At 39.2% G+C, this 27368-nt stretch overlaps 3 protein-coding genes across 3 annotated transcripts; all 3 read right to left on the bottom strand.

Annotated features, from left to right (window-relative positions):
- Window positions 1–1828: 1828 nt before the first annotated feature.
- Window positions 1829–3682, bottom strand: LOC135438454 (uncharacterized). Its single transcript, XM_064696782.1, has 2 exons — window positions 3128–3682; window positions 1829–3067 (listed from the first exon to the last, which is right to left on the bottom strand). Exons 1-2 carry the CDS (start codon window positions 3680–3682, stop codon window positions 1829–1831), a joined length of 1794 nt encoding a protein of 597 aa, XP_064552852.1.
- A 15584-nt stretch (window positions 3683–19266) lies between these two features.
- LOC135438451 (uncharacterized) lies at window positions 19267–21120 on the bottom strand. Its single transcript, XM_064696779.1, has one exon. The coding sequence runs from the start codon at window positions 21118–21120 to the stop codon at window positions 19267–19269; it is 1854 nt and encodes a 617-aa protein (XP_064552849.1).
- Window positions 21121–25657: 4537 nt separating this feature from the next.
- Window positions 25658–26532, bottom strand: LOC135438759 (uncharacterized). Its single transcript, XM_064697230.1, has 3 exons — window positions 26439–26532; window positions 26222–26374; window positions 25658–26155 (listed from the first exon to the last, which is right to left on the bottom strand). The coding sequence occupies exons 1-3, from the start codon at window positions 26505–26507 to the stop codon at window positions 25820–25822; spliced, it is 558 nt and encodes a 185-aa protein (XP_064553300.1). The 5' UTR covers window positions 26508–26532; the 3' UTR covers window positions 25658–25819.
- Between the last annotated feature and the right edge of the window lie 836 nt (window positions 26533–27368).

Here is a 27368-nt window from a genome sequence, read left to right as displayed (position 1 = left end):
GTCGTTGGAATAAGTCTTACACTAGAGAAGAGCTCAGGGAGTCGCAGAGAGCATTATAATATAATGACGAATATAATAGCTCGCAGAAGAAGGCATCTCAGTGCCAATATAGTATACATATATATTCCTGATCAGCAGCAACAGCCGAGTGGATATATTCTTAGTATCTGTGCCAACCAGGCTCTCAGCTTCGTATTTTTATTGCAGCAAAACTTAAGTTTCGGTATTAGAAAAACCGTTTTGTTTATCAAGATATCTTCACCAAACTTGGCATTTATTAATTTCACTATACTCCCTAGCTATATGCCAAATCGAATCTATATTGGCCCACTATGTCAAAGGAACGATCTTTTAAATGTAAAGTTCTAGTATGAAAACCAATTTTGTTCATCAAGATATCTTGGTCAAACTTTGCGTTTATTAGTAAAATTATACTCCCCAGATATATTGGAAATATTATCTAGATCGAACTACTATATCATATATCTGACATACGCAGAATCGGTAAAAAATCAAGTTCTATAAAGAACTATGTAACTCTTCAAGATATCTTAACCAAACTTGGCATTTATTACTTCCACACAGCCATTTACATATCAGTTAAATCTCTTCAAAATCAGCCAACTATATCGTATAGAATAGAATTTGTTTTTGTTGTTTACCAAGCAATCTTGACTCGCTTCACTAAACTTTCTAAATTGTATGTAAAACTTCTTGTTTATCGAAATATCTTGACCAAACCTGGCGTTAATTAGTTTCACGTTGCCACTTACCAAGTCCTGTTAACATTGAAGTATTTTAATATCCGGCTCCAAAGGAAAAATCGTTCGAAAACTACGTTTTCGTATAGACATTTTTCAGCAAGAGCTACAATTATCTTTAGAAAAAAGCCATATAATTTTTAATAGATGATCATTCTTGATTAATAGAAAAAAAATTTTAATTTTTAAATTTCAAAATTATTTTTATAATATTATTTTAATGTCAATTTTTTGTTTGTTTGATGAACATAAAGTCAATAGTGAGTTAAAGATTAATAAATCAGAAACAGTAAGTAATACTTGTCTATCATATTTTATTAGGTAAGGTTAACGCTGACTTTTCTTATAACCAAGTAAATCCTTCTTTTCTTACTTATTTACCGTCTGCTTTAAGTTAAGCTGCATTTTATAAAGAAAATTCTATCTCTATATATAAAACTGTTTGTCCTGACTGACTGACTGACTGATTGGTGATCAACGCACAGCCCAAACCGTAAGAGCTAGGAAGCTGAAATTTTCACTGTAGTTACCTTATGTGATGTAGGTGCACGCTAAGACGGGGTTTCGGGAAATTCCACCCGCAAGTGTGGAAAAATCGCGAAAAACGTTTGTATGTAACTTTTTTGTTCAAAGATCTTTGTTCAAATTCATTTGAGGGGTGTTTTACACTTTTAGGAAAATCCATTCCTCCTTGGTGGAAATGGAGGTCAAAGATTTAGTGGGTGACTTTTCCCGCTCAAATTCATTTTCAGAGATCTATAAGAAAAATCATTTGAGACGTGTTTCACACTTTTCGCAAAATCTAAACTCCTTCGGGTAAAATGCGATTCAAAGATTTTTTGTGCGACGTTTTAAGTTGTGTCCGATTTGCATAAAAGTTGTTTGATTCCCGTCCGAACAGTTTCAAAATCATTTTCAAAGCTTTTTGAAAACATTGATTTTATAACATACGTGCCACGGGCAAGGCCGGGTTATACCCGCTAGTCTTAAATATTTTTATAAATTAAATTAAAGCGGTAAATCAATTTGATATTTAATTAATTTAATAGTTTTGAGAAGCGTTTCATCTACACCCTTGAGGATGCTTTTGAGGGACCTCGTCCTTGCCAGCGAGCCATGACCAATTCTCCGATGAAAACAAATCCTGCTGTGGCATATAATATTGCCAACAATTTCCAAACCCAGAGTAGATCCTCATTATTTAATGGAGCATGTGTAGACTCTGTATGTGAACTCTTTTGATCGATAAGCTGCTTCTTGGATGCCACCATGCTGCGCATAGAGGCCACTTGCCAGTGACGGGACAGACCGACTTCGTGTGCTCTATAAATAAACTCGTTAACAGCTTTTATGTAAATGGAATTCTCCTTCAAAATGCCCACAATGGGATAGCCATGGAAAAGGATCAGTCCTGGCGACGCGCAGAGGACATGCCTTTTGTAATTCTTCTGGTGGCTATTCACGATATCCCACAACTTGCTGAATACCTGATAGGCATTCCTCGAGTTCAGGGCAAACATCATATCGTTGCGTTGATTGTTCGGCTTGAGGATTATATTGGGTATTTTTAAAATTTGATCTTTCATGTGCACATACGTCACATTCGCAATTATTTTGTCGAATATGACGGGCAAGCCGCTTTCCGCCAGCTCCTCGAAGTTCTGGGCGTGTCGATAGCAGGGCGGCTTGGTCAGCAGGGAGCTTAGATTGGCATTGAAATAACAGCCAAAAACAAGACTGAAAATGCTCATAACCATCAAGAACTGTCGCAGTGATGGGCTTCGATATCGACGCAAGCCAATGGGATGACCCAGCACCCCGGCAAATGAGTGCAGATTTATGAAAAATGTTGAATAGCCGAGGCACGAGCTGCGCCGCCAGATGTGCTGGCTGGCCAGTTTGAGCGTTGTTTCGATCAGCGCAAACAGAAAGTAGACGCCAAGCATCACAAAAAAGTAGGTTCTCATACTTCTATAAACATCACTTAATCTCATTTCCTGGCCACAGGGCACGACAATAAATAGTTCAACGATATCCACATAGATTGTAGACTCCATGCTGAATGTCTGTATGCGTCCATGCATTGGGAAGTCCACTTCACCCTCCGATATCATTTTCTCAATACTGTGATTATCGATCCAAATACTCTCATTCTCAGCTCTTTGCAACCGGAGCTCTATGTTATGTTTCCGGGCAAACTCCCTTACGAGTCGAACCATAAAGCCGTCCAGGTACTTGCTGCCCGTGCGCTTGTCCGAGAGCAGATAACTGGCCGGTGGATACAGACTGGGCACTGTTATGGCCACCTTTCGGCGGAAATCACGCCATATTGGAAATAAAAATGGTGCCTCGTTTAAATTACTTACAAGTTTGAGAGTTGCATTGGGAAATGGTTGTAATCTATAGACAATTATCGAGTCTTCGAGAGCATACAAGCCTGTACGAAAAACCAAGAGGTTGATCAAACTATATTTCTCTGCCTGTTGGGTGATTATAGACAGAAATTCCTGTAGATCCGAGTCCATACTATGTAGCCACACAATGATTGGCGCCTCTCTCATGCGATGTAGATTCTGGGCCAAGGTGCTCAGCAGGGTGGCATCTCCAAGATCGGCCATGCAAACCAGAGCGAGGGCCTCGCTATTAAAGCGCTGCTTTATATTAATTGTGATTCGTTCATCTAGGCGAAGACTAGGTATTCCCATGGAATTGATATCCTGCAGAGGGCAGTTGCTGTCCTGCTGGCGTTTCATAAGCAACAGCGTATCCACGGATCTTTCCCTCTGAACTCTCTCAATGATGTTGTTGATCAAATTAATTCCAAAGTTTCCTGGTTCTGCTAATTCTGGAAAACTCTTCAAGCCACCAGCTACAAGCAGCAGCAGAAACAGGCTAAAGCTAAACGAGCTAAGGGCTAACATTCTGGGCCAAGTATTAAGAACGAACTGAGACATGGCTAGGACATTTTACAGCTCCTAATAAGTTGTACATTAATCAAATTGCTTTGAAGTTCAGTTTAATCGAAGATTGTGGAGGGAACACGGGCTTTATACTCGGTGTCAAAACTCAGAACAGGTGAGATAATAATCAGAGTGTTATTATAACAAATAAAAACAAATAAGAGTGTGCTAGGCGGGAGTGCCCGCTGGCAGATACTCTAAACGCAGCGTTGAGCCTTGTACATATGTACATATACACACACATGTAAATATTTTGGGTTTAAAAATGACATAAAAAGGTGCCTTTATACCAAGGCTCTAGGCTCTAACTGTGTAAAATTAGGATTTTTGTAATTTGGAGCCGAACGAAGGAAGGTATTCAAACAGGAAAATATCCTGAATCTGCGTGTACAATACGAGGACCCACAATGTGTGTATGGCCTGTGTAGATCTTATAATTCTCGAGTTATGCTTACGAAACAAATTGTGAAAATCGATTCTTATCGATAACAAGAAAGTGAAACAAGACAGCAACAAAAAACTATGAAAATAGTTCAGCGTATGGTACACGAAAACAAGTAATTCAAACTTTAAATGCCTAGCTTTTGTGGTTTCCGAGATCGACATTGACGGACGGACGAACTGACAGAGGGACGGAGATGACTAAATCGACCCAACCTTCACATGCACCCACAATTAGAATCATACAAATTTTAAAATAAATTCAATCTAATTGGCGTATGAAAATGCTTTAAAAAAAAGAGACCTAAAGCATAGAACGAAATAAATGTAAATTTCTTTAACAAGTTGTTGGAACAAGTCTTAAACTAGAGAAGTGATCGGAATATTACAACGCATAGAAGAAGGCATCTCAATGGCCAAATAGTATTCCTGATCAGTAGCAACAGACGAGTGGATATAGGCATAATATCTGTGCAATTAAGACTCTTACTTTAAGAGCTATCGTCATGAAAAATTGGCTAGTTTCGTATTTTTGTTGTAGGCAATACATATGTTGGAACTGGCCGATTTGGACCAATATATCATAGAGCTGCTATAGGAACGATCGGCTAAATATAAAGCTCTTGTTTGAAAAACTTTTTTGTACATCAAGATAACTTGACTAAACTTAGCGTTTACTAGTAAAATGATGCTCCCTAGATATATGCCAAATATTATCTACATCGGACTACTGTATCATATAGCTGCCATAGGAAGAATCGGATAAAATTTAAGTTCTTGTATGAAAAGCATTGTAGATGGCATCAATATAGCTTGACCGAACTTGCCATTTATCAGTAAAATCTTATCAACATCAAATCAATTAACTGTCAGAGGAAAGATCGGTCGAATATTATGTTATTGTATGAATTTTTCTTATGCTTACCAATATGTATTGAGTTTTTAGACTGCCTAGATTGTATGAAGAATTTTTTTGTTTATCAAGATATCTTGACCAACGTCGGCATTTACTAGTTTCACGGTGCCAATTACCAAATCTTGTTAACATTGAAATATTTTAATATCCGGCTCCATAGGAAGAATCGGTCGAAAACTACGTTTTTGTATGGAAAATTGTTCAGCAAAACTACACAACCCTCCTCACACATCTATTTTTAATACCCTGAACCCATTAAAAATGGGTAAAATGTATTTGTGCAAATGTATGTAACAGGCAGAAGGAAGTATCCCCGACCCCATAAAGTATATACATATATTCTTCATCAACATCAACAGCCGAGTTGATCTAGCCATGTCCGTCAGTCTGTCGTATGTATGAATGAAAGGATCTCAGAACCTATAAGAGCTAGTGCCCGCGCAGTAAGAGATTGTTTCCGATAATCGATAACTTGACCCGTTTCCAAGAAATCGATCCAAATCGATATCGAAATCGTGATTTTTGAGCAAATCTCGTAAGTAATAAGAGCTGTAGCCACCAAACCTGACCTTTAGCTTATTGAATATTTTGTGCTACCCACCAATTTAAGGCACAACTTTAATGCAATTGACTTTTTGAGAATATACAAATATTCTATAGCACAATAAGATCTACTGTTGAAAATTTCATCAAGCACGCTTAATAAACACACGTGTTTTGGCTAGCCGCGTGTTGGCAGCAAATGTCTAAATTGCAAGAATTTCTGAATACATGTACACACACACTTTCATATGCGTCTTTATTGAATTTTATAAACAGCATTGCAATTGTATTTGTATTGTTTTCTGTGCTGCTATTTTAATTCGTTTTTCCCATTAAGACTGGGTTGTTGGTTTGCCTGTTGAGTAGAGGCGGTTGTTACGAGTGCGGTCTGTTACGAGTTCGAATCCTATCGAGGGAACTTTTCTTATTTTCAAATTTATTTTTATACCCTGAACCCATTGAAAGTGGGTAAAAAGGGTATAATGTATTTGTGCAAATGTATGTAACAGGCAGTAGGAAGCATCTCCGACCCCATAAAGTATATCTATTCGTGATCAGCATTAATAGCCGAGTCGATCTAGCCATGGCCGTCTGTCTGTCCGTCCGTCTGTTCGTCTGTCTGTCCGTCCGTCTGTCCGTCTGTCCGTCTGTCCGTCCGTCCGTCCGTCCGTCCGTCCGTCTGTCTGTCCGTATGTATGAGCGCAAGGATCTTAGAACCTATAAGAGCCCGAGCCTTGAAATTTTAGCTGTAGGTCATCCTAGTGGCCGCGCAGATCGAGTTTGTTCCCGATATTCGATGACTTGCCCCGTTTCCAAGTAATCGATAAAAATCGATATCGAAATCCGGGTTTTTTAGCAAATTGGGTAAATAATAAGAGCTAGAGTCACCAAACTTGACATGTGGCTTCTAGAATAGTATATATATATATCAAGTATCCTTAATTTTATAGCTTTCGCCACCACCCCGTTACCACCACAAAGCTATAAATCATGTTAGTAAACCAATTTGTATTGCCTTACTAATTAAGCCACAATTGAAATGCAATTGTCATTTCGAGAATATACGAATATTTTATAGTACAATAAGATCTACTACTGAAAATTTCATCAAGATCAGTTAAGAAACACGAAAGAAAATATGTTTTGGCCTGCAAACAAGCGCAGCAGCAAGCGCAAATTCCAAGAATTTCTGAGTGAAATATTGAAATATTGAGTGAAAGAGATAGTGATGGGAACCACCGACCCAGTGGGGAAATTTATAGCCTGTCCGGCTAGCTGTTCCCCTACTCATAGCTGGGAATGGTCAGTGAGTTCCCGAAGGTATCCTGAAAGCAACGATTTTATTAGGGGTAGAAAACGTGGAGAAAACGTGATACTAACTATTATAATTTTTACATAGAACACGAAAAAATTGTGTAGGAATAAGGGGCGATAATTCCTGGTAGATTTACACGGAACAGAGAATTGAAGAAGACCAAGCAGAAAAGAAGAATCTATGTCGCCAACAATCAACTTATGTAGGAAGATAACACCGAGGATTGTCCTACGGTTGGTTAACGACGGAAGATCAAGAAGAAGAAGACTGCTGGAGAAGGATTTAAACCTCGTGAGGCAAAAAGTAGAAATTGCTTCTAAACTGATTCAATACGATCCTGGCTATTGTTATACTGCGGAGACCAGATGCAAGAGCAGTATTCAAGGATAGGGCGAACAAGACAGATGTAAAGGAGTTTGGTTATGAAAGGCTCGTTAAACTCCTTAGACAAATGTTTAATCTATATGAAGTTTGAAGAAGAGTTTTGAATCAAAAAGAACACCTAGATCCTTAACTGTTAGTATACGTTGCAATAAAGTATTGACCATTGTATACTTGACGAGATAGATGAATTTGATGCCGAACACCAAAGTTGCATAGCGCTCAAATCATCTTGAAGACGAGAGTGATGTTGGGGATTAGTGTATGATAGAATAAGTTTCACATCGTCCGCATACATAAGTATATGGGCATGTGATATAACCGAGGGGATATCATTTATAAAAAGAGCAAAGAGTTAAGGACCAAGATGACTACCTTGAGGGACACCTGAAGTAACGTGAACCTGTTTTGAGGTAGTCAGCCTCAGCATTACTCTTTGGGTCCTACTTTTTAAATAAGAAGAAATCCAATGCAAAAGAGACGGACGGTCAAGTTTAAGGAGTAAAATATCATGGTGCACAGAGTCAAACACCTTACTGAAGTCAGTGTAAATGACATCAGATTGCATTTTAGAAAGGAAAACATCATTTACCAGCGAAGTATATTCAAGCAGATTGGTCGTAGTTGACCGAATCCATGTTGAATAGGGTAACTGATCTGCAGAAATGATGTAAATTCTAAGTGATTATTTTTTCAAATAATTTAGGCATAGTGGATAGTTTAGCAATGCCCCTGTAATTTTGTATATCAGACTTTCCACCTTTCTTGTGGAGAGGAATGATAAAAGATTCTTGCCAAAGAGATGAAAAGACAGAAGATTCAAGGTATTGATTAAAAAGCTTTAGCAATGGACGAAAAAGGGAAGAAATACACTCCTTGAGTAGGCAACTAGGAATATTGTCAGGCCCAGGAGAGTAAGAAGATTTTAATGAATTTATAGCAGAAAGGAGAGAGGAATGGGAAATAATAGGAGCAAGAATGGAATCGGAGGACAGACGGAAGAGTAAGTTGATTGGAAAAAGATAACAAAGGATAGCAGAATCGGAATCATTTCTAGCTTTATCCATCCCGAGAGAAAAGGAAGTTGGCAAACTTGAAAATTTTCGCTTCAAGTTTACAAAATTATAAAGAGTTTACAGAAAGTGAAAAATAAGAGGATTGCAATTGAACATTGCAACCTCTAAAGTAGGATGATATACATCCTCAGGAGGAGATAAAGGAGGGGACCTGGACACATTAGCAGTAAGGTAATCGTTAACAAATTCAAGATCAAGTGTTCTATTCAAATGATTAGAAATTGAATTGATTTGACATAACGAAAGGTCAAGTATGCAATATATAAAGTCAGGTTGTGCTGAGGGAACTAGATAATTAAATTTAGTTATTGACAGGCTAGCAAGATATTTGCTAGCAATATAGGCACCACGCAAGTGGTGTCAGACGAAAGCCGAGACACAAAAACTTGCCTACGAGGGGCAACAACAGTCAAAATAGGAGCTGATGGGGCTGAAGATGAAACAGGAGTTGGTGGGGCTAAAGAGACACCATGATTGCTTTTAACAATCTGGGCTAAATTGCGCGAAGGTCTACCTTTTCGACCAGAAGCTGAAGTTGCTGAAGCAGCTTCACTGACTGGGTCAGGTTCTTATATAGGTTCTACTGAAACTAGACTGAGAAGGCGATAATGACAGCATTGGGGAGACTTGAATTTATATTTGCAAGGGTGTTAAATCTACAATCTAATTTTTCAAAACTATTAATATTTATATATTTTTTTGATAATAATTATACCTTTCATGCACATAAGAAATAGTTAATCAGACTACTTGACTACCAATCATATATTATATGTATATTTTTTTCGCGCGAATTTCTGCAGATTGATTAACGCTGATGTTTCTTATCAGCAAGGAAATCCTTTATTATTTTTATTTATTTGCCAACTGCTGAAAGTTTAAATGCAATTTATACAAATTGTTGAAATTATTTGAACTTCTAATATCAATTAAAAATTCGTTTTGAGAATCGTTTCATCTACACCCTTGAAGAAGCTTTTGCGGTACCTCGTCCTTGCCAGCGAGCCATGACCAATTCTCCGATGAAAACAAATCCTGCTGCGGCATATAATATTGCCAACAATTTCCAAACCCAGAGTAGATCCTCATTATTTAATGGAGCATGTGTAGACTTTGTATGTGAACTCTTTTGATCGATAAGCTGCTTCTTGGATGCCACCATGCTGCGCACAGAGGCCACTTGCCAGTGACGGGTCAGACCGACTTCGTGTGCCCTATAAATAAACTCGTTAACAGCTTTTATGTAAATGGAATTCTCCTTCAAAATGCCCACAATGGGATAGCCATGGAAAATGATCAGTCCTGGTGGCGCGCAGAGGACGTGCTTTTTGTAATTCTTTTGGTGACTATTCACGATATCCCACAACTTGCTGAATACCTGATAGGCATTGCTCGAGTTCAGGGCAAACATCATATCGTTGCGTTGAGGGTTCGGCATGAGAACAATATTGGGTATTTTGAAAATTTGATCTTTCATGTGCACATCCGTCACATTCGCAATTATTTTGTCGAATATGACGGGCAAGCCGCTTTCCGCCAGCTCCTCGAAGTTCTGGGCGTGTCGATAGCAGGGCGGCTTGGTCAGCAGGGAGCTTAGATTGGCATTGAAATAACAGCCAAAAACAAGACTGAAAATGCTCATAACCATCAAGAACTGTCGCAGTGATGGGCTTCGATATCGACGCAAGCCAATGGGATGACCCAGCACCCCGGCAAATGAGTGCAGATTTATGAAAAATGTTGAATAGCCGAGGTACGAGCTGCGCCGCCAGATGTGCTGGCTGGCCAGCTTGAGCGTTGTTTCGATCAGCGCAAACAGAAAGTAGACGCCAAGCATCACAAAAAAGTAGGTTCTCATACTTCTATAAACATCACTTAATCTCATTTCCTGGCCGCAGGGCACGACAATAAATAATTGACTCATATCAACATAGGGCGTAGATTCTATGTTTAATGTGTTTATGCGTCCATGCATTGGGAAGTCCACTTCACCCTTCGATATCATTTTCTCAATACTGTGATTATCGATCCAAATACTCTCATTCTCAGCTCTTTGCAACCGGAGCTCTATGTTATGTTTCCGGGCAAACTCCCTTACGAGTCGAACCATGTGGCCGTCCAGGTACTTGCTGCCCGTGCGCTTGTCCGAGAGCAGATAACTGGACGGTGGATAAAGACTGGGCATTGTTATGGCCACCTTTCGGCGGAAATCTCGCCAGATTGGAAATAAAAATGGTGCTTCATTTAAATTACTTATAAGTTTGAGAGTTGCATTGGGAAATGGTTGTAATCTATAGACAGTTATCGAGTCTTCGAGAGCATACAAGCCTGTACGAAAAACCAAGAGGTTGATCAAACTATATTTCTCTGCCTGTTGGGTGATTATAGACAGAAATTCCTGTAGATCCGAGTCCATACTATGTAGCCACACAATGATTGGCGCCTCTCTCATGCGATGTAGATTCTGGGCCAAGGTGCTCAGCAGGGTGGCATCTCCAAGATCGGCCATGCAAACCAGAGCGAGGGCCTCGCTATTAAAGCGCTGCTTTATATTAATTGTGATTCGTTCATCTAGGCGAAGACTAGGTATTCCCATGGAATTGATATCCTGCAGAGGGCAGTTGCTGTCCTGCTGGCGTTTCATAAGCAACAGCGTATCCACGGATCTTTCCCTCTGAACTCTCTCAATGATGTTGTTGATCAAATTAATTCCAAAGTTTCCTGGTTCTGCTAATTCTGGAAAACTCTTCAAGCCACCAGCTACAAGCAGCAGCAGAAACAGGCTAAAGCTAAACGAGCTAAGGGCTAACATTCTGGGCCAAGTATTAAGAACGAACTGAGACATGGCTAGGACATTTTACAGCTCCTAATAAGTTGTACATTAATCAAATTGCTTTGAAGTTCAGTTTAATCGAAGATTGTGGAGGGAACACGGGCTTTATACTCGGTGTCAAAACTCAGAACAGGTGAGATAATAATCAGAGTGTTATTATAACAAATAAAAACAAATAAGAGTGTGCTAGGCGGGAGTGCCCGCTGGCAGATACTCTAAACGCAGCGTTGAGCCTTGTACATATGTACATATACACACACATGTAAATATTTTGGGTTTAAAAATGACATAAAAAGGTGCCTTTATACCAAGGCTCTAGGCTCTAACTGTGTAAAATTAGGATTTTTGTAATTTGGAGCCGAACGAAGGAAGGTATTCAAACAGGAAAATATCCTGAATCTGCGTGTACAATACGAGGACCCACAATGTGTGTATGGCCTGTGTAGATCTTATAATTCTCGAGTTATGCTTACGAAACAAATTGTGAAAATCGATTCTTATCGATAACAAGAAAGTGAAACAAGACAGCAACAAAAAACTATGAAAATAGTTCAGCGTATGGTACACGAAAACAAGTAATTCAAACTTTAAATGCCTAGCTTTTGTGGTTTCCGAGATCGACATTGACGGACGGACGAACTGACAGAGGGACGGAGATGACTAAATCGACCCAACCTTCACATGCACCCACAATTAGAATCATACAAATTTTAAAATAAATTCAATCTAATTGGCGTATGAAAATGCTTTAAAAAAAAGAGACCTAAAGCATAGAACGAAATAAATGTAAATTTCTTTAACAAGTTGTTGGAACAAGTCTTAAACTAGAGAAGTGATCGGAATATTACAACGCATAGAAGAAGGCATCTCAATGGCCAAATAGTATTCCTGATCAGTAGCAACAGACGAGTGGATATAGGCATAATATCTGTGCAATTAAGACTCTTACTTTAAGAGCTATCGTCATGAAAAATTGGCTAGTTTCGTATTTTTGTTGTAGGCAATACATATGTTGGAACTGGCCGATTTGGACCAATATATCATAGAGCTGCTATAGGAACGATCGGCTAAATATAAAGCTCTTGTTTGAAAAACTTTTTTGTACATCAAGATAACTTGACTAAACTTAGCGTTTACTAGTAAAATGATGCTCCCTAGATATATGCCAAATATTATCTACATCGGACTAGTGTATCATATAGCTGCCATAGGAAGAATCGGATAAAATTTAAGTTCTTGTATGAAAAGCATTGTAGATGGCATCAATATAACTTGACCGAACTTGCCATTTATCAGTAAAATCTTATCAACATCAAATCAATTAACTGTCAGAGGAAAGATCGGTCGAATATTATGTTATTGTATGAATTTTTCTTATGCTTACCAATATGTATTGAGTTTTTAGACTGCCTAGATTGTATGAAGAATTTTTTTGTTTATCAAGATATCTTGACCAACGTCGGCAAAAACTACGTTTTTGTATGGAAAATTGTTCAGCAAAACTACACAGCCCTCCTCACACATCTATTTTTAATACCCTGAACCCATTAAAAATGGGTAAAATGTATTTGTGCAAATGTATGTAACAGGCAGAAGGAAGTATCCCCGACCCCATAAAGTATATACATATATTCTTCATCAACATCAACAGCCGAGTTGATCTAGCCATGTCCGTCAGTCTGTCGTATGTATGAATGAAAGGATCTCAGAACCTATAAGAGCTAGTGCCCGCGCAGTAAGAGATTGTTTCCGATAATCGATAACTTGACCCGTTTCCAAGAAATCGATCCAAATCGATATCGAAATCGTGATTTTTGAGCAAATCTCGTAAGTAATAAGAGCTGTAGCCACCAAACCTGACCTTTAGCTTATTGAATATTTTGTGCTACCCACTAATTTAAGGCACAACTTTAATGCAATTGACTTTTTGAGAATATACAAATATTCTATAGCACAATAAGATCTACTGTTGAAAATTTCATCAAGCACGCTTAATAAACACACGTGTTTTGGCTAGCCGCGTGTTGGCAGCAAATGTCTAAATTGCAAGAATTTCTGAATACATGTACACACACACTTTCATATGCGTCTTTATTGAATTTTATAAACAGCATTGCAATTGTATTTGTATTGTTTTCTGTGCTGCTATTTTAATTCGTTTTTCCCATTAAGACTGGGTTGTTGGTTTGCCTGTTGAGTAGAGGCGGTTGTTACGAGTGCGGTCTGTTACGAGTTCGAATCCTATCGAGGGAACTTTTCTTATTTTGAAATTTATTTTTATACCCTGAGCCCATTGAAAGTGGGTAAAAAGGGTATAATGTATTTGTGCAAATGTATGTAACAGGCAGTAGGAAGCATCTCCGACCCCATAAAGTATATCTATTCGTGATCAGCATTAATAGCCGAGTCGATCTAGCTATGGCCGTCTGTCTGTCCGTCCGTCTGTTCGTCTGTCCGTCCGTCCGTCCGTCCGTCCGTCCGTCCGTCCGTCCGTCTGTCTGTCCGTATGTATGAGCGCAAGGATCTTAGAACCTATAAGAGCCCGAGCCTTGAAATTTTAGCTGTAGGTCATCCTAGTGGCCGCGCAGATCGAGTTTGTTCCCGATATTCGATGACTTGCCCCGTTTCCAAGTAATCGATAAAAATCGATATCGAAATCCGGGTTTTTTAGCAAATTGGGTAAATAATAAGAGCTAGAGTCACCAAACTTGACATGTGGCTTCTAGAATAGTATATATATATATCAAGTATCCTTCATTTTATAGCTTTCGCCACCACCCCGTTACCACCACAAAGCTATAAATCATGTTAGTAAGTCCACTTCACCCTTCGATATCATTTTCTCAATACTGTGATTATCGATCCAAATACTCTCATTCTCAGCTCTTTGCAACCGGAGCTCTATGTTATGTTTCCGGGCAAACTCCCTTACGAGTCGAACCATGTGGCCGTCCAGGTACTTGCTGCCCGTGCGCTTGTCCGAGAGCAGATAACTGGACGGTGGATAAAGACTGGGCATTGTTATGGCCACCTTTCGGCGGAAATCTCGCCAGATTGGAAATAAAAATGGTGCTTCATTTAAATTACTTATAAGTTTGAGAGTTGCATTGGGAAATGGTTGTAATCTATAGACAGTTATCGAGTCTTCGAGAGCATAAAAGCCTGTACGAAAAACCAAGAGGTTGATCAAACTATATTTCTCTGCCTGTTGGGTGATTATAGACAGAAATTCCTGTAGATCCGAGTCCATACTATGTAGCCACACAATGATTGGCGCCTCTCTCATGCGATGTAGATTCTGGGCCAAGGTGCTCAGCAGGGTGGCATCTCCAAGATCGGCCATGCAAACCAGAGCGAGGGCCTCGCTATTAAAGCGCTGCTTTATATTAATTGTGATTCGTTCATCTAGGCGAAGACTAGGTATTCCCATGGAATTGATATCCTGCAGAGGGCAGTTGCTGTCCTGCTGGCGTTTCATAAGCAACAGCGTATCCACGGATCTTTCCCTCTGAACTCTCTCAATGATGTTGTTGATCAAATTAATTCCAAAGTTTCCTGGTTCTGCTAATTCTGGAAAACTCTTCAAGCCACCAGCTACAAGCAGCAGCAGAAACAGGCTAAAGCTAAACGAGCTAAAGGCTAACATTCTGGGCCAAGTATTAAGAACGAACTGAGACATGGCTAGGACATTTTACAGCTCCTAATAAGTTGTACATTAATCAAATTGCTTTGAAGTTCAGTTTAATCGAAGATTGTGGAGGGAACACGGGCTTTATACTCGGTGTCAAAACTCAGAACAGGTGAGATAATAATCAGAGTGTTATTATAACAAATAAAAACAAATAAGAGTGTGCTAGGCGGGAGTGCCCGCTGGCAGATACTCTAAACGCAGCGTTGAGCCTTGTACATATGTACATATACACACACATGTAAATATTTTGGGTTTAAAAATGACATAAAAAGGTGCCTTTATACCAAGGCTCTAGGCTCTAACTGTGTAAAATTAGGATTTTTTTAATTTGGAGCCGAACGAAGGAAGGTATTCAAACAGGAAAATATCCTGAATCTGCGTGTACAATACGAGGACCCACAATGTGTGTATGGCCTGTGTAGATCTTATAATTCTCGAGTTATGCTTACGAAACAAATTGTGAAAATCGATTCTTATCGATAACAAGAAAGTGAAACAAGACAGCAACAAAAAACTATGAAAATAGTTCAGCGTATGGTACACGAAAACAAGTAATTCAAACTTTAAATGCCTAGCTTTTGTGGTTTCCGAGATCGACATTGACGGACGGACGAACTGACAGAGGGACGGAGATGACTAAATCGACCCAACCTTCACATGCACCCACAATTAGAATCATAAAAATTTTAAAATAAATTCAATCTAATTGGCGTATGAAAATGCTTTAAAAAAAAGAGACCTAAAGCATAGAACGAAATAAATGTAAATTTCTTTAACAAGTTGTTGGAACAAGTCTTAAACTAGAGAAGTGATCGGAATATTACAACGCATAGAAGAAGGCATCTCAATGGCCAAATAGTATTCCTGATCAGTAGCAACAGACGAGTGGATATAGACATAATATCTGTGCAAATAAGACTCTTACTTTAAGAGCTATCGTCATGAAAAATTGGCTAGTTTCGTATTTTTGTTGTAGGCAATACATATGTTGGAACTGGCCGATTTGGACCAATATATCATAGAGCTGCTATAGGAACGATCGGCTAAATATAAAGCTCTTGTTTGAAAAACTTTTTTGTACATCAAGATAACTTGACTAAACTTAGCGTTTACTAGTAAAATGATGCTCCCTAGATATATGCCAAATATTATCTACATCGGACTACTGTATCATATAGCTGCCATAGGAAGAATCGGATAAAATTTAAGTTCTTGTATGAAAAGCATTGTAGATGGCATCAATATAACTTGACCGAACTTGCCATTTATCAGTAAAATCTTATCAACATCAAATCAATTAACTGTCAGAGGAAAGATCGGTCGAATATTATGTTATTGTATGAATTTTTCTTATGCTTACCAATATGTATTGAGTTTTTAGACTGCCTAGATTGTATGAAGAATTTTTTTGTTTATCAAGATATCTTGACCAACGTCGGCAAAAACTACGTTTTTGTATGGAAAATTGTTCAGCAAAACTACACAACCCTCCTCACACATCTATTTTTAATACCCTGAACCCATTAAAAATGGGTAAAATGTATTTGTGCAAATGTATGTAACAGGCAGAAGGAAGTATCCCCGACCCCATAAAGTATATACATATATTCTTCATCAACATCAACAGCCGAGTTGATCTAGCCATGTCCGTCAGTCTGTCGTATGTATGAATGAAAGGATCTCAGAACCTATAAGAGCTAGTGCCCGCGCAGTAAGAGATTGTTTCCGATAATCGATAACTTGACCCGTTTCCAAGAAATCGATCCAAATCGATATCGAAATCGTGATTTTTGAGCAAATCTCGTAAGTAATAAGAGCTGTAGCCACCAAACCTGACCTTTAGCTTATTGAATATTTTGTGCTACCCACTAATTTAAGGCACAACTTTAATGCAATTGACTTTTTGAGAATATACAAATATTCTATAGCACAATAAGATCTACTGTTGAAAATTTCATCAAGCACGCTTAATAAACACACGTGTTTTGGCTAGCCGCGTGTTGGCAGCAAATGTCTAAATTGCAAGAATTTCTGAATACATGTACACACACACTTTCATATGCGTCTTTATTGAATTTTATAAACAGCATTGCAATTGTATTTGTATTGTTTTCTGTGCTGCTATTTTAATTCGTTTTTCCCATTAAGACTGGGTTGTTGGTTTGCCTGTTGAGTAGAGGCGGTTGTTACGAGTGCGGTCTGTTACGAGTTCGAATCCTATCGAGGGAACTTTTCTTATTTTGAAATTTATTTTTATACCCTGAGCCCATTGAAAGTGGGTAAAAAGGGTATAATGTATTTGTGCAAATGTATGTAACAGGCAGTAGGAAGCATCTCCGACCCCATAAAGTATATCTATTCGTGATCAGCATTAATAGCCGAGTCGATCTAGCTATGGCCGTCTGTCTGTCCGTCCGTCTGTTCGTCTGTCCGTCCGTCCGTCCGTCCGTCCGTCCGTCCGTCTGTCTGTCCGTATGTATGAGCGCAAGGATCTTAGAACCTATAAGAGCCCGAGCCTTGAAATTTTAGCTGTAGGTCATCCTAGTGGCCGCGCAGATCGAGTTTGTTCCCGATATTCGATGACTTGCCCCGTTTCCAAGTAATCGATAAAAATCGATATCGAAATCCGGGTTTTTTAGCAAATTGGGTAAATAATAAGAGCTAGAGTCACCAAACTTGACATGTGGCTTCTAGAATAGTATATATATATATCAAGTATCCTTCATTTTATAGCTTTCGCCACCACCCCGTTACCACCACAAAGCTATAAATCATGTTAGTAAACCAATTTGTATTGCCTTACTAATTAAGCCACAATTGAAATGCAATTGTCATTTCGAGAATATACGAATATTTTATAGTACAATAAGATCTACTACTGAAAATTTCATCAAGATCAGTTAAGAAACACGAAAGAAAATATGTTTTGGCCTGCAAACAAGCGCAGCAGCAAGCGCAAATTCCAAGAATTTCTGAGTGAAATATTGAGTGAAAGAGATAGTGATGGGAACCACCGACCCAGTGGGGAAATTTATAGCCTGTCCGGCTAGCTGTTCCCCTACTCATAGCTGGGAATGGTCAGTGAGTTCCCGAAGGTATCCTGAAAGCAACGATTTTATTAGGGGTAGAAAACGTGGAGAAAACGTGATACTAACTATTATAATTTTTACATAGAACACGAAAAAATTGTGTAGGAATAAGGGGCGATAATTCCTGGTAGATTTACACGGAACAGAGAATTGAAGAAGACCAAGCAGAAAAGAAGAATCTATGTCGCCAACAATCAACTTATGTAGGAAGATAACACCGAGGATTGTCCTACGGTTGGTTAACGACGGAAGATCAAGAAGAAGAAGACTGCTGGAGAAGGATTTAAACCTCGTGAGGCAAAAAGTAGAAATTGCTTCTAAGCTGATTCAATACGATCCTGGCTATTGTTATACTGCGGAGACCAGATGCAAGAGCAGTATTCAAGGATAGGGCTAACAAGACAGATGTAAAGGAGTTTGGTTATGAAAGGCTCGTTAAACTCCTTAGACAAATGTTTAATCTATATGAAGTTTGAAGAAGAGTTTTGAATCAAAAAGAACACCTAGATCCTTAACTGTTAGTATACGTTGCAATAAAGTATTGACCATTGTATACTTGACGAGATAGATGAATTTGATGCCGAACACCAAAGTTGCATAGCGCTCAAATCATCTTGAAGACGAGAGTGATGTTGGGGATTAGTGTATGATAGAATAAGTTTCACATCGTCCGCATACATAAGTATATGGGCATGTGATATAACCGAGGGGATATCATTTATAAAAAGAGCAAAGAGTTAAGGACCAAGATGACTACCTTGAGGGACACCTGAAGTAACGTGAACCTGTTTTGAGGTAGTCAGCCTCAGCATTACTCTTTGGGTCCTACTTTTTAAATAAGAAGAAATCCAAAGCAAAAGAGGCGGACGCTTTTAACAATCGGGGCTGGATTGCGCGAAGGTCTACCTTTTCGACCAGAAGCTGACGTTGCTGAAGCAGCTTCACTGACTGGGTCAGGTTCTAATATAGGTTCTACTGGAACTACTCCAGGGGATACCACAGGGTTAATATTAGGACAATCGCTTGGAGAAGGCGATAATGACATCATTGGGGAGAATTGAATTTATATTTGCAAGGGTGTTAAATCTACAATCTAATTTTTCAAAACTATTAATATTTATATATTTTTTTGATAATAATTATACCTTTTTTTTTTATTTATTTGCCAACTGCTGAAAGTTTAGATGCAATTTATACAAATTGTTGAAATTATTTGAACTCCTAAAATCAATTAAAAATTAGTTTTGAGAATCGTTTCATCTACACCCTTGAGGATGCTTTTGCGGTACCTCGTCCTTGCCAGCGAGCCATGACCAATTCTCCGATGAAAACAAATCCTGCTGCGGCATATAATATTGCCAACAATTTCCAAACCCAGAGTAGATCCTCATTATTTAATGGAGCATGTGTAGACTCTGTATGTGAACTCTTTTGATCGATAAGCTGCTTCTTGGATGCCACCATGCTGCGCACAGAGGCCACTTGCCAGTGACGGGACAGACCGACTTCGTGTGTCCTATAAATAAACTCGTTAACAGCTTTTATGTAAATGGAATTCTCCTTCAAAATGCCCACAATGGGATAGCCATGGAAAATGGTCAGTCCTGGCGACGCGCAGAGGACATGCTTTTTGTAATTCTTCTGGTGACTATTCACGATATCCCACAACTTGCTGTGTGCCTGATAGGCATTGCTCGAGTTCAGGGCAAACATCATATCGTTGCGTTGATTGTTCGGCGTGAAAACAATATTGGGTATTTTGAAAATTTGATCTTTCATGTGCACATCCGTCACATTCGCAATGATTCTGTCGTATATGACGGGCAAGCCGCTTTCCGCCAGCTCCTCGAAGTTCTGGGCGTGTCGATAGCAGGGCCGCTTGGTCAGCAGAGAGCTCAGGTTGGCATTGAAATAACAGCCGAAAACAAGACTGAAAATGCTCATAACCATCAGGAACTGTCGCAGTGATGGGCTTCGATATCGACGCAAGCCAATGGGATGACCCAGCACCCCGGCAAATGAGTGCAGATTTATGAAAAATGTTGAATAGCCGAGGCACGAGCTGCGCCGCCAGATGTGCTGGCTGGCCAGCTTGAGCGTTGTTTCGATCAGCGCAAACAGAAAGTAGACGCCAAGCATCACAAAAAAGTAGGTTCTCATACTTCTATAAACATCACTTAATCTCATTTCCTGGCCGCAGGGCACGACAATAAATAATTGACTCATATCAACATAGGGCGTAGATTCTATGTTTAATGTGTTTATGCGTCCATGCATTGGGAAGTCCACTTCACCCTTCGATATCATTTTCTCAATACTGTGATTATCGATCCAAATACTCTCATTCTCAGCTCTTTGCAACCGGAGCTCTATGTTATGTTTCCGGGCAAACTCCCTTACGAGTCGAACCATGTGGCCGTCCAGGTACTTGCTGCCCGTGCGCTTGTCCGAGAGCAGATAACTGGACGGTGGAGAGAGACTGGGCACTGTTATGGCCACCTTTCGGCGGAAATCTCGCCAGATTGGAAATAAAAATGGTGCCTTAGTTAAATTACTGATAAGTTTAAGAGTTGCCTTTGGAAATGGTTGTAATCTATAGACAATTATCGAGTCTTCGAGAGCATACAAGCCTGTACGAAAAACCAAGAGGTTGATCAAACTATATTTCTCTGCCTGTTGGGTGATTATAGACAGAAATTCCTGTAGATCCGAGTCCATACTATGTAGCCACACAATGATTGGCGCCTCTCTCATGCGATGTAGATTCTGGGCCAAGGTGCTCAGCAGGGTGGCATCTCCAAGATCGGCCATGCAAACCAGAGCGAGGGCCTCGCTATTAAAGCGCTGCTTTATATTAATTGTGATTCGTTCATCTAGGCGAAGACTAGGTATTCCCATGGAATTGATATCCTGCAGAGGGCAGTTGCTGTCCTGCTGGCGTTTCATAAGCAACAGCGTATCCACGGATCTTTCCCTCTGAACTCTCTCAATGATGTTGTTGATGAAATTAGTTCCAAAATTTCCTGGTTCTGCTAATTCTGGAAAAGTGTTCAAGCCGCCAGCTACAAGCAGCAGCAGAAACAGGCTAAAGCTAAACGAACTAAAGGCCAACATTCTGGGCCAAGTATTAAGAACGAACTGAGACATGGCTAGGACATTTTACAGCTCCTAATAAGTTGTACATTAATCAAATTGCTTTGAAGTTCAGTTTAATCGAAGATTGTGGAGGGAACACGGGCTTTATACTCGGTGTCAAAACTCAGAGCATGTGAGATAATAATCAGAGTGTTTTTTATGACAAATTAAAACAAATAAGTGCCCGCTGGCAGATACTCTAAACGCAGCGTTGAGCCTTGTACATATGTACATATGCACACACATGTACAGTTTACGCTGCAGATATGCTGCTTCGTCCCTTGGCCCCAGACCTTCGGCACTTATAGTCAGCTTTTTCTTAAATTTTCTGGGTTTAAAAATGACTTAAAAAAAAGATCTAGGCCCTATCTGTGTCAAATTAGGATATTTGTAATTTCGAGCCGAACGAAGGAAGGTATTCAAACAGGAAAATATCCTGAATCTGCGTGTACTATACGAGCACCCACAATGTGTGTATGGCCTGTGTAGATCTTATAACTCTCGAGTTATGCTAAGGGAACAAATTGTCAAAATCGATTTTTATCGATAACAAAGCGAAACAAGATAGCAACAAATAAATATGAAATTAGTTCAGCGCATGGTACACGAAGAAATGTAATTTGTGTTTTCGAGATCGACATCGACGGACGGACGAAATTATGCAGGGACGGAATTGAGTGAATCGACTCAACTCGTCGTCCTGATCAAGAACATACATATATGCAGTTAATCGGGTGAAAGATGCTTTCTCAAAGTAGATACGTGTTAAATACATTTGCACGAATCCATTTTATCCATTTTAAATAAGTGCAGGGTATACAAACTTAGGTGCGACCCATAGTCCCCACTAAGCCACGAAGTATGCAATGAGAAGTGAATTGCATTACTTAACGAGGTCAAACTTTAATATTGTAGAAGACAAATGCCGCTTTCAAAGTAAAACACACGATTTATCTTGATACGTCTTCTTTATTCGACTGTTCGATCGCGACTGACTTCGCGTTTGTTTCATGCTTACAGACTAAAAGCGAATTGACAATAAGTTTATGTGTGTGCAAGCGAGACGAGGCGTGATTCGACTTGTCGAGCTCTTCTTACAAGAATTAGAGTGCATGAGGAATGTAAGCGCTTAAAACAAACGGGAGATTGTTGCCTAAATGTCCTTGAGAATGTGTCTATCTGTTTGTGTATGTACATGCATGTATTTGTCCTACTACAACTCATCCTGCGATCAAGATCCCCTGATCTCAGTTACTTTTTGTTTGAATATGATTAATTATAAGATTGTGCTTGTAATTGGTTTTCCTTGGCCGCTGGCACGCAAAACAGTAACCTGCCGTCGTTCGTTTTCCTATATATAGTTTTCTAAGGATATTTTCATTTCACATTTAACGATTGGATCATTTGGCTTTTTTGCGTGCATATACGTTTCCTCAAACATTTTTATGAACCGACATTTTATTCCATAGCTTAAATTTTGCCCACAGTTGTAATCCGGAAATTGATCATCTACTACATTTATGCAAAACATACCTTTGTCAAAATTCTCTTTCATAACATCATCTAAAATATGGTCGTTCTTAGCTTTTCTTCTAAAGTTGTCATTAACATATTCTCGTTCGTCGGTCGCATTATTTGATGACTTATTTGAAGAAACCGTTTCGTTGTGCATTGTTTTCTTCATAATTTTCTGATCGTCTAACAGTCGCTCACTAACAGCTGCAGTTTGATCACTTAACAGTTGCTAACTAACAGTCTGGTCTCTTAACAGTTGCTCACTAATAGTCTGGTCTCTTAACAGTTGCTCACTAACAGTCTGGTCTCTTAACAGTTGCTCACTAACAGTCTGGTCTCTTAACAGTTGCTGTTTATTGCCCCCTTCCTGTATTTCATCATTTATGTCTTCGGTTTCCTTAGCCTCAATCAAGCTTAGAATTATGGAATAGGGTGTCTAGAATTATGCTCAGACCACATGCATTCATGAAATCCCTGGGTTACCCGCTCTTGCCTTCGAAGAACTATGTTGGCAAACGCATGATGCATCTGCTCAGGATTAGCGAAACATTGAATCCGGGCTTGGTCGCGCAACGTCTCGGAGGGAACTCCCTCGATGATTTGTTCTAAGAGTTCGTCTTCGTCCATATTGATGGTATCGGCTAGCATCATCTTGTCTTCAAAATACATCGCAAATTTTTCGTGTATTTGCCGCTTGCGTTGTTCGAACTTGCGTCGCATGTCTGATTTTGAAATTTTTTCTTCGAAAGCCGCGATCAGCTGGTTGCTCAATGTTCCTATTGGCTCCAGAATGCGCGTTGAATTGGAATGCAATCAGTGTTGCGCTTTTCCTTTCAGCTTTGTCGTAAACAGCATGCGCAAGTAATTGTCGTCTAAATCATAGATTTGTGCAATGTTTTTAATATGATTGACCCACATGCGTGCGCTACCGCTTCCATCGAATTCTAACGTCGCCTCTTTCGCGATTGTGATTGTTGCAGCTGATCCGCGATTTGATGTAGTTTTATCTCTTTCACGAGTTTGTAGAGTTTCTGCAGCTGTTTCAATGCCAGCGCTTCCGTCTCTGTCTCGACATTTGTTGTTGGCAACGCCGTTATCGTTGTCTCTGCTCTGGCTTTCGCTGCTGGCGCCGCCGCTGTCGCCACCGCTGCCGTTTGCCGTTACATTTTGCTGCTGAATTTGCTGTAGCGCAATTTTGCTCGCATTTGCTTCACTTTGTAATTGCCTAATTATTTCCATTAGTTCGCCTATGTGTAAATTATTTTGGGCTTCTGCTTGTTGCTGCGTTGTCAATGCTCCGATCTGGCCGCTTTCCATATTCTGCTGCTGCACGACATCTATGCTGTTGCTCCTTGGTCGTGCCTGTCTGTTCCCCAAGCTAGCTGATTCCAGCATGTCCACATCGTCAGCGTCTAAACCCGGGGCACTGCCGCGTACACTCGGTGCGAATGTGTTTAGACGAGCAATCAATTCCGCCTTGCTTCCTGTCGTCGGTGCTCCTAAGCCAGATAGCCAATTTTTCAATTGGATGACCGTGAAAATGTTCAAATCCATTTTTTGCTAGGTTGGACCACTTCTGAATTTGTAGAAGACAAATGCCGCTTTCAAAGTAAAACACACGATTTATCTTGATACGTCTTCTTTATTCGACTGTTCGATCGCGACTGACTTCGCGTTCGTTTCATGCTTACAGACTAAAAGCGAATTGACAATAAGTTTATGTGTGTGCAAGCGAGACGAGGCGTGATTCGACTTGTCGAGCTCTTCTTACAAGAATTAGAGTGCATGAGGAATGTAAGCGCTTAAAACAAACGGGAGATTGTTGCCTAAATGGCCTTGAGAATGTGTCTATCTATTTGTGTATGTACATGCATGTATTTGTCCTACTACAATATTCTGGTATATTTTAAGTAGTTTGTAATTTGTAGAAATTAATCTTCATTAATTACCTATTGCAGCGTTAACCTAACACAATTGTTTTTGTTTTTATTCATGTGTCTAAATGTTTTACATGTTTTTGGCGTGCTAAATGGTATCTAGAAAGCGATAAGCTACTCGGCACGAGTGCTATATAAGGCCTGTGCTGTGCCACCTGACTAATTAGAAGTCTTTTTTTTTCGGAGCTGTTAAATGATATCCCAAGCGATTTTTAGATTCGGGCACCCTGGACTGGCAATATGATATCGGTTACACAACTATGGTGAGATTAAAGGAAATGTAACTATAATAGCTATAATTCAACTCATTATTTTTGAATGCTTGACAGGATTCCTTGTCCTTACCAAAGAAACCTGTCTTGAACATGGTATACGATGATTTGCTATATCCCAATATTCACCGCTGTTCTAATATGCACCGATTTGAAGGAGATATTTTGCAACCGTGGACCAGGCATATGTACAAATGCTTAATTATAGGTGAACGGTTTATATAAGGTTAAGAGATCATTGGACTCGGTTTTAGTTATAATATAAAATGTAAAATAGAGGGGAGCTGCACTGCGTTTACGATGGGCTATCGTGCCTGGTGCTGCCTAACTGAGCAGGAGTTACTTTTGCTAAAGAAGCCCTTATCTCAACTGGGAAGTCAAACTCTCAGCCTTCTGCCCTTTGCTGGGCGCATTCGAATAGAATGTGCATAGTTGGCCTCGCCCACCTTCCAGCCGAGAGGCTCTCTTGCCAGAGATTTTCTGATTTAGCGGAAGTCTACGGGATACCACAAAAGGCCTCTAGAGGGGAACCTGATCTGGCTCTTGTGGGCTCGTCCGCTTTTTCCTTGCCAGACAGAGCTGCTGCCGAGCTGCCAGGATATGCATATTAAGCCCTTTATAAATAAATATATATATTATTGAAGTTAAATCAAATGCCATTTCCAAGTATTGCTACTTATCTATGTAATTCTATTTTCAGTTAATAATAATTCACGTAAATAATACTTCAAAGAAACTGTACGGAAACAAACGCAGTTCCGAGTATTTCAAATTTGAATGGATATATTTTGAATAGATTCGAAGAAAGAGGAGCATCTCGCTTTTGAATAAGTTAAACTAAATAACAAACCAAGCAAAAAAGCAAAACAGCAAAAGGTGCAGAGCATAGCTAGTAATATTACGTGAAATGCAACTAAGCCCAGATTAAATTTTCCCTATATTATGTTCATTCCATTAGAATAATGTTGTCCTTATCCTTGAAACAAAAGTCACGCTCCACTCGACCTCGCCAGTCACGATGATCTTAATCTTATAGAAACCATCCATTAGTATTTCAGGGAATAATCCATTTCTGAAGTCACACATATGAAATTTGTACAGATTCCTGGGCCATGGAAGCAAAGCATCCCCTTCAAATCGGGGCATATTAGAACAGTGTTTAATATTGGCATATAACAGATCATCGTATATGGCCTTTGTAGTCGCAAGAGGTCTCTTTGGAACAGCGAAGGGGATCAGTCGGTAGTCACTTTCGCTGCCGCTTGAGCTGCGAAAGATCTGTACCTCAACCTGTCAAGTATTCAACAAAAATGATTTGAATTATAGCTAATGAAGTTACATTTCCTTTAATCTCACCATAGTTGTGTTATCGATATCATATTGCCAGTCCAGGGTGCCCGAAAAGCCAACTTCGTAGCGACCCACGCGTTCTACACGAAAATCGGGCTTCAGCTTAGTCTCATCTGAGCTGTTGCCGGTAAGGAATATCGGGTCGTAGTCCCAATTACGCTATCCAAGTACGAGTATCCTGATTAACTGTGCACAGTTCAAATCGATTTGAAGATTTACTTACTTTGCCCTCACAGCCCTCAAGTGCCAGAAGCAGCAAACAAAACTTTCTAAAAATCGATTGGGATACCATTTAACAGCTCCGAAAAAAATACTTCTAATTAGTCTGTTGGAACAGCACAGGCCTTATATAGCACTTGCAGTAGCTAATCTTTTCGCTAATAATACCCTTTCTAAATACCATTTAGCACGCCAAAAACATGTTAAACATATAGACACAAGTATAAAAACAAAAGCAATTGTGTCAGGTTAACGCTGCAATAGGTTATTAATGATGATTAATTTTTACAAATTACACACTACTTAAAGTATACTAGAATATTAATATTTGACCTCTTAGAGTATTGCAATTCACTTCTCATTGCATACTTCCTGGCATGGTGGGGATAATGGGTCGCACTTTACTTTGTATACCCCGAACTCATTTAAAATTCTTAAAATGGATTCGTGCAAATGTATTTAACATAATTCTACTTTAAGAAAACATCTTCTGTTAACTGTATACACCCAATCGATCTCTCAGATCGCTTTATATAAACACCCCTGTAAATTTTGTATGTTAGACTTAACAGTAGAATAAGATGTATTGTAAATATTCATATAAATTTAATTTAAGTTGTTCCCATAATTACAGTAAAATTGAAATAAAGCAAACAAAAATGTAAATGTACAGTTAACTGTATATATGTTTTCTATCAGGAGGACGAGTTGAGTCGGTTTAGTCTGTGTGAACGTATCGATCTCGAAAGGCTAAAAACTTGAAATATTGAACTAAATATTCTCGTATATGATGCGCACATTTAGTTTACTTTTTTTTGTTCACATTTTGTCCCATTCAAATTTATAGTGAGAGTTGAGTCTTAATCATTAATTAATTAGATTTTTCTATATTTCAAGAGATGAAGGTATTTTTGTATTGAAATTTAGGATTTAT

The sequence above is a fragment of the Drosophila montana genome, unplaced genomic scaffold (assembly GCF_035044405.1).
Source record: "Drosophila montana isolate Dmon_TW-CO22-7 unplaced genomic scaffold, ASM3504440v1 contig_3848_1, whole genome shotgun sequence".
Lineage (NCBI taxonomy): Eukaryota > Metazoa > Arthropoda > Insecta > Diptera > Drosophilidae > Drosophila > Drosophila montana.
Note: the sequence above shows the minus strand (reverse complement) of the source record. Positions and strands in the feature narration are given on the sequence as shown.

Coding starts and splice junctions, on each gene's coding strand:
- LOC135438454 (XM_064696782.1), bottom strand. CDS start 3,682: ATGTTAGCCCTTAGCTCGTTTAGCTTTAGCCTGTTTCTGCTGCTGCTT. Junction 3,068..3,127: donor CCAATGCAACTCTCAAACTT/GTAAGTAATTTA, acceptor TTCCGCCGAAAG/GTGGCCATAACAGTGCCCAG.
- LOC135438759 (XM_064697230.1), bottom strand. CDS start 26,507: ATGGTATCCCAATCGATTTTTAGAAAGTTTTGTTTGCTGCTTCTGGCA. Junction 26,375..26,438: donor TTGAGGGCTGTGAGGGCAAA/GTAAGTAAATCT, acceptor GTACTTGGATAG/CGTAATTGGGACTACGACCC. Junction 26,156..26,221: donor ATATCGATAACACAACTATG/GTGAGATTAAAG, acceptor AATACTTGACAG/GTTGAGGTACAGATCTTTCG.
- LOC135438451 (XM_064696779.1), bottom strand. CDS start 21,120: ATGTTGGCCTTTAGTTCGTTTAGCTTTAGCCTGTTTCTGCTGCTGCTT.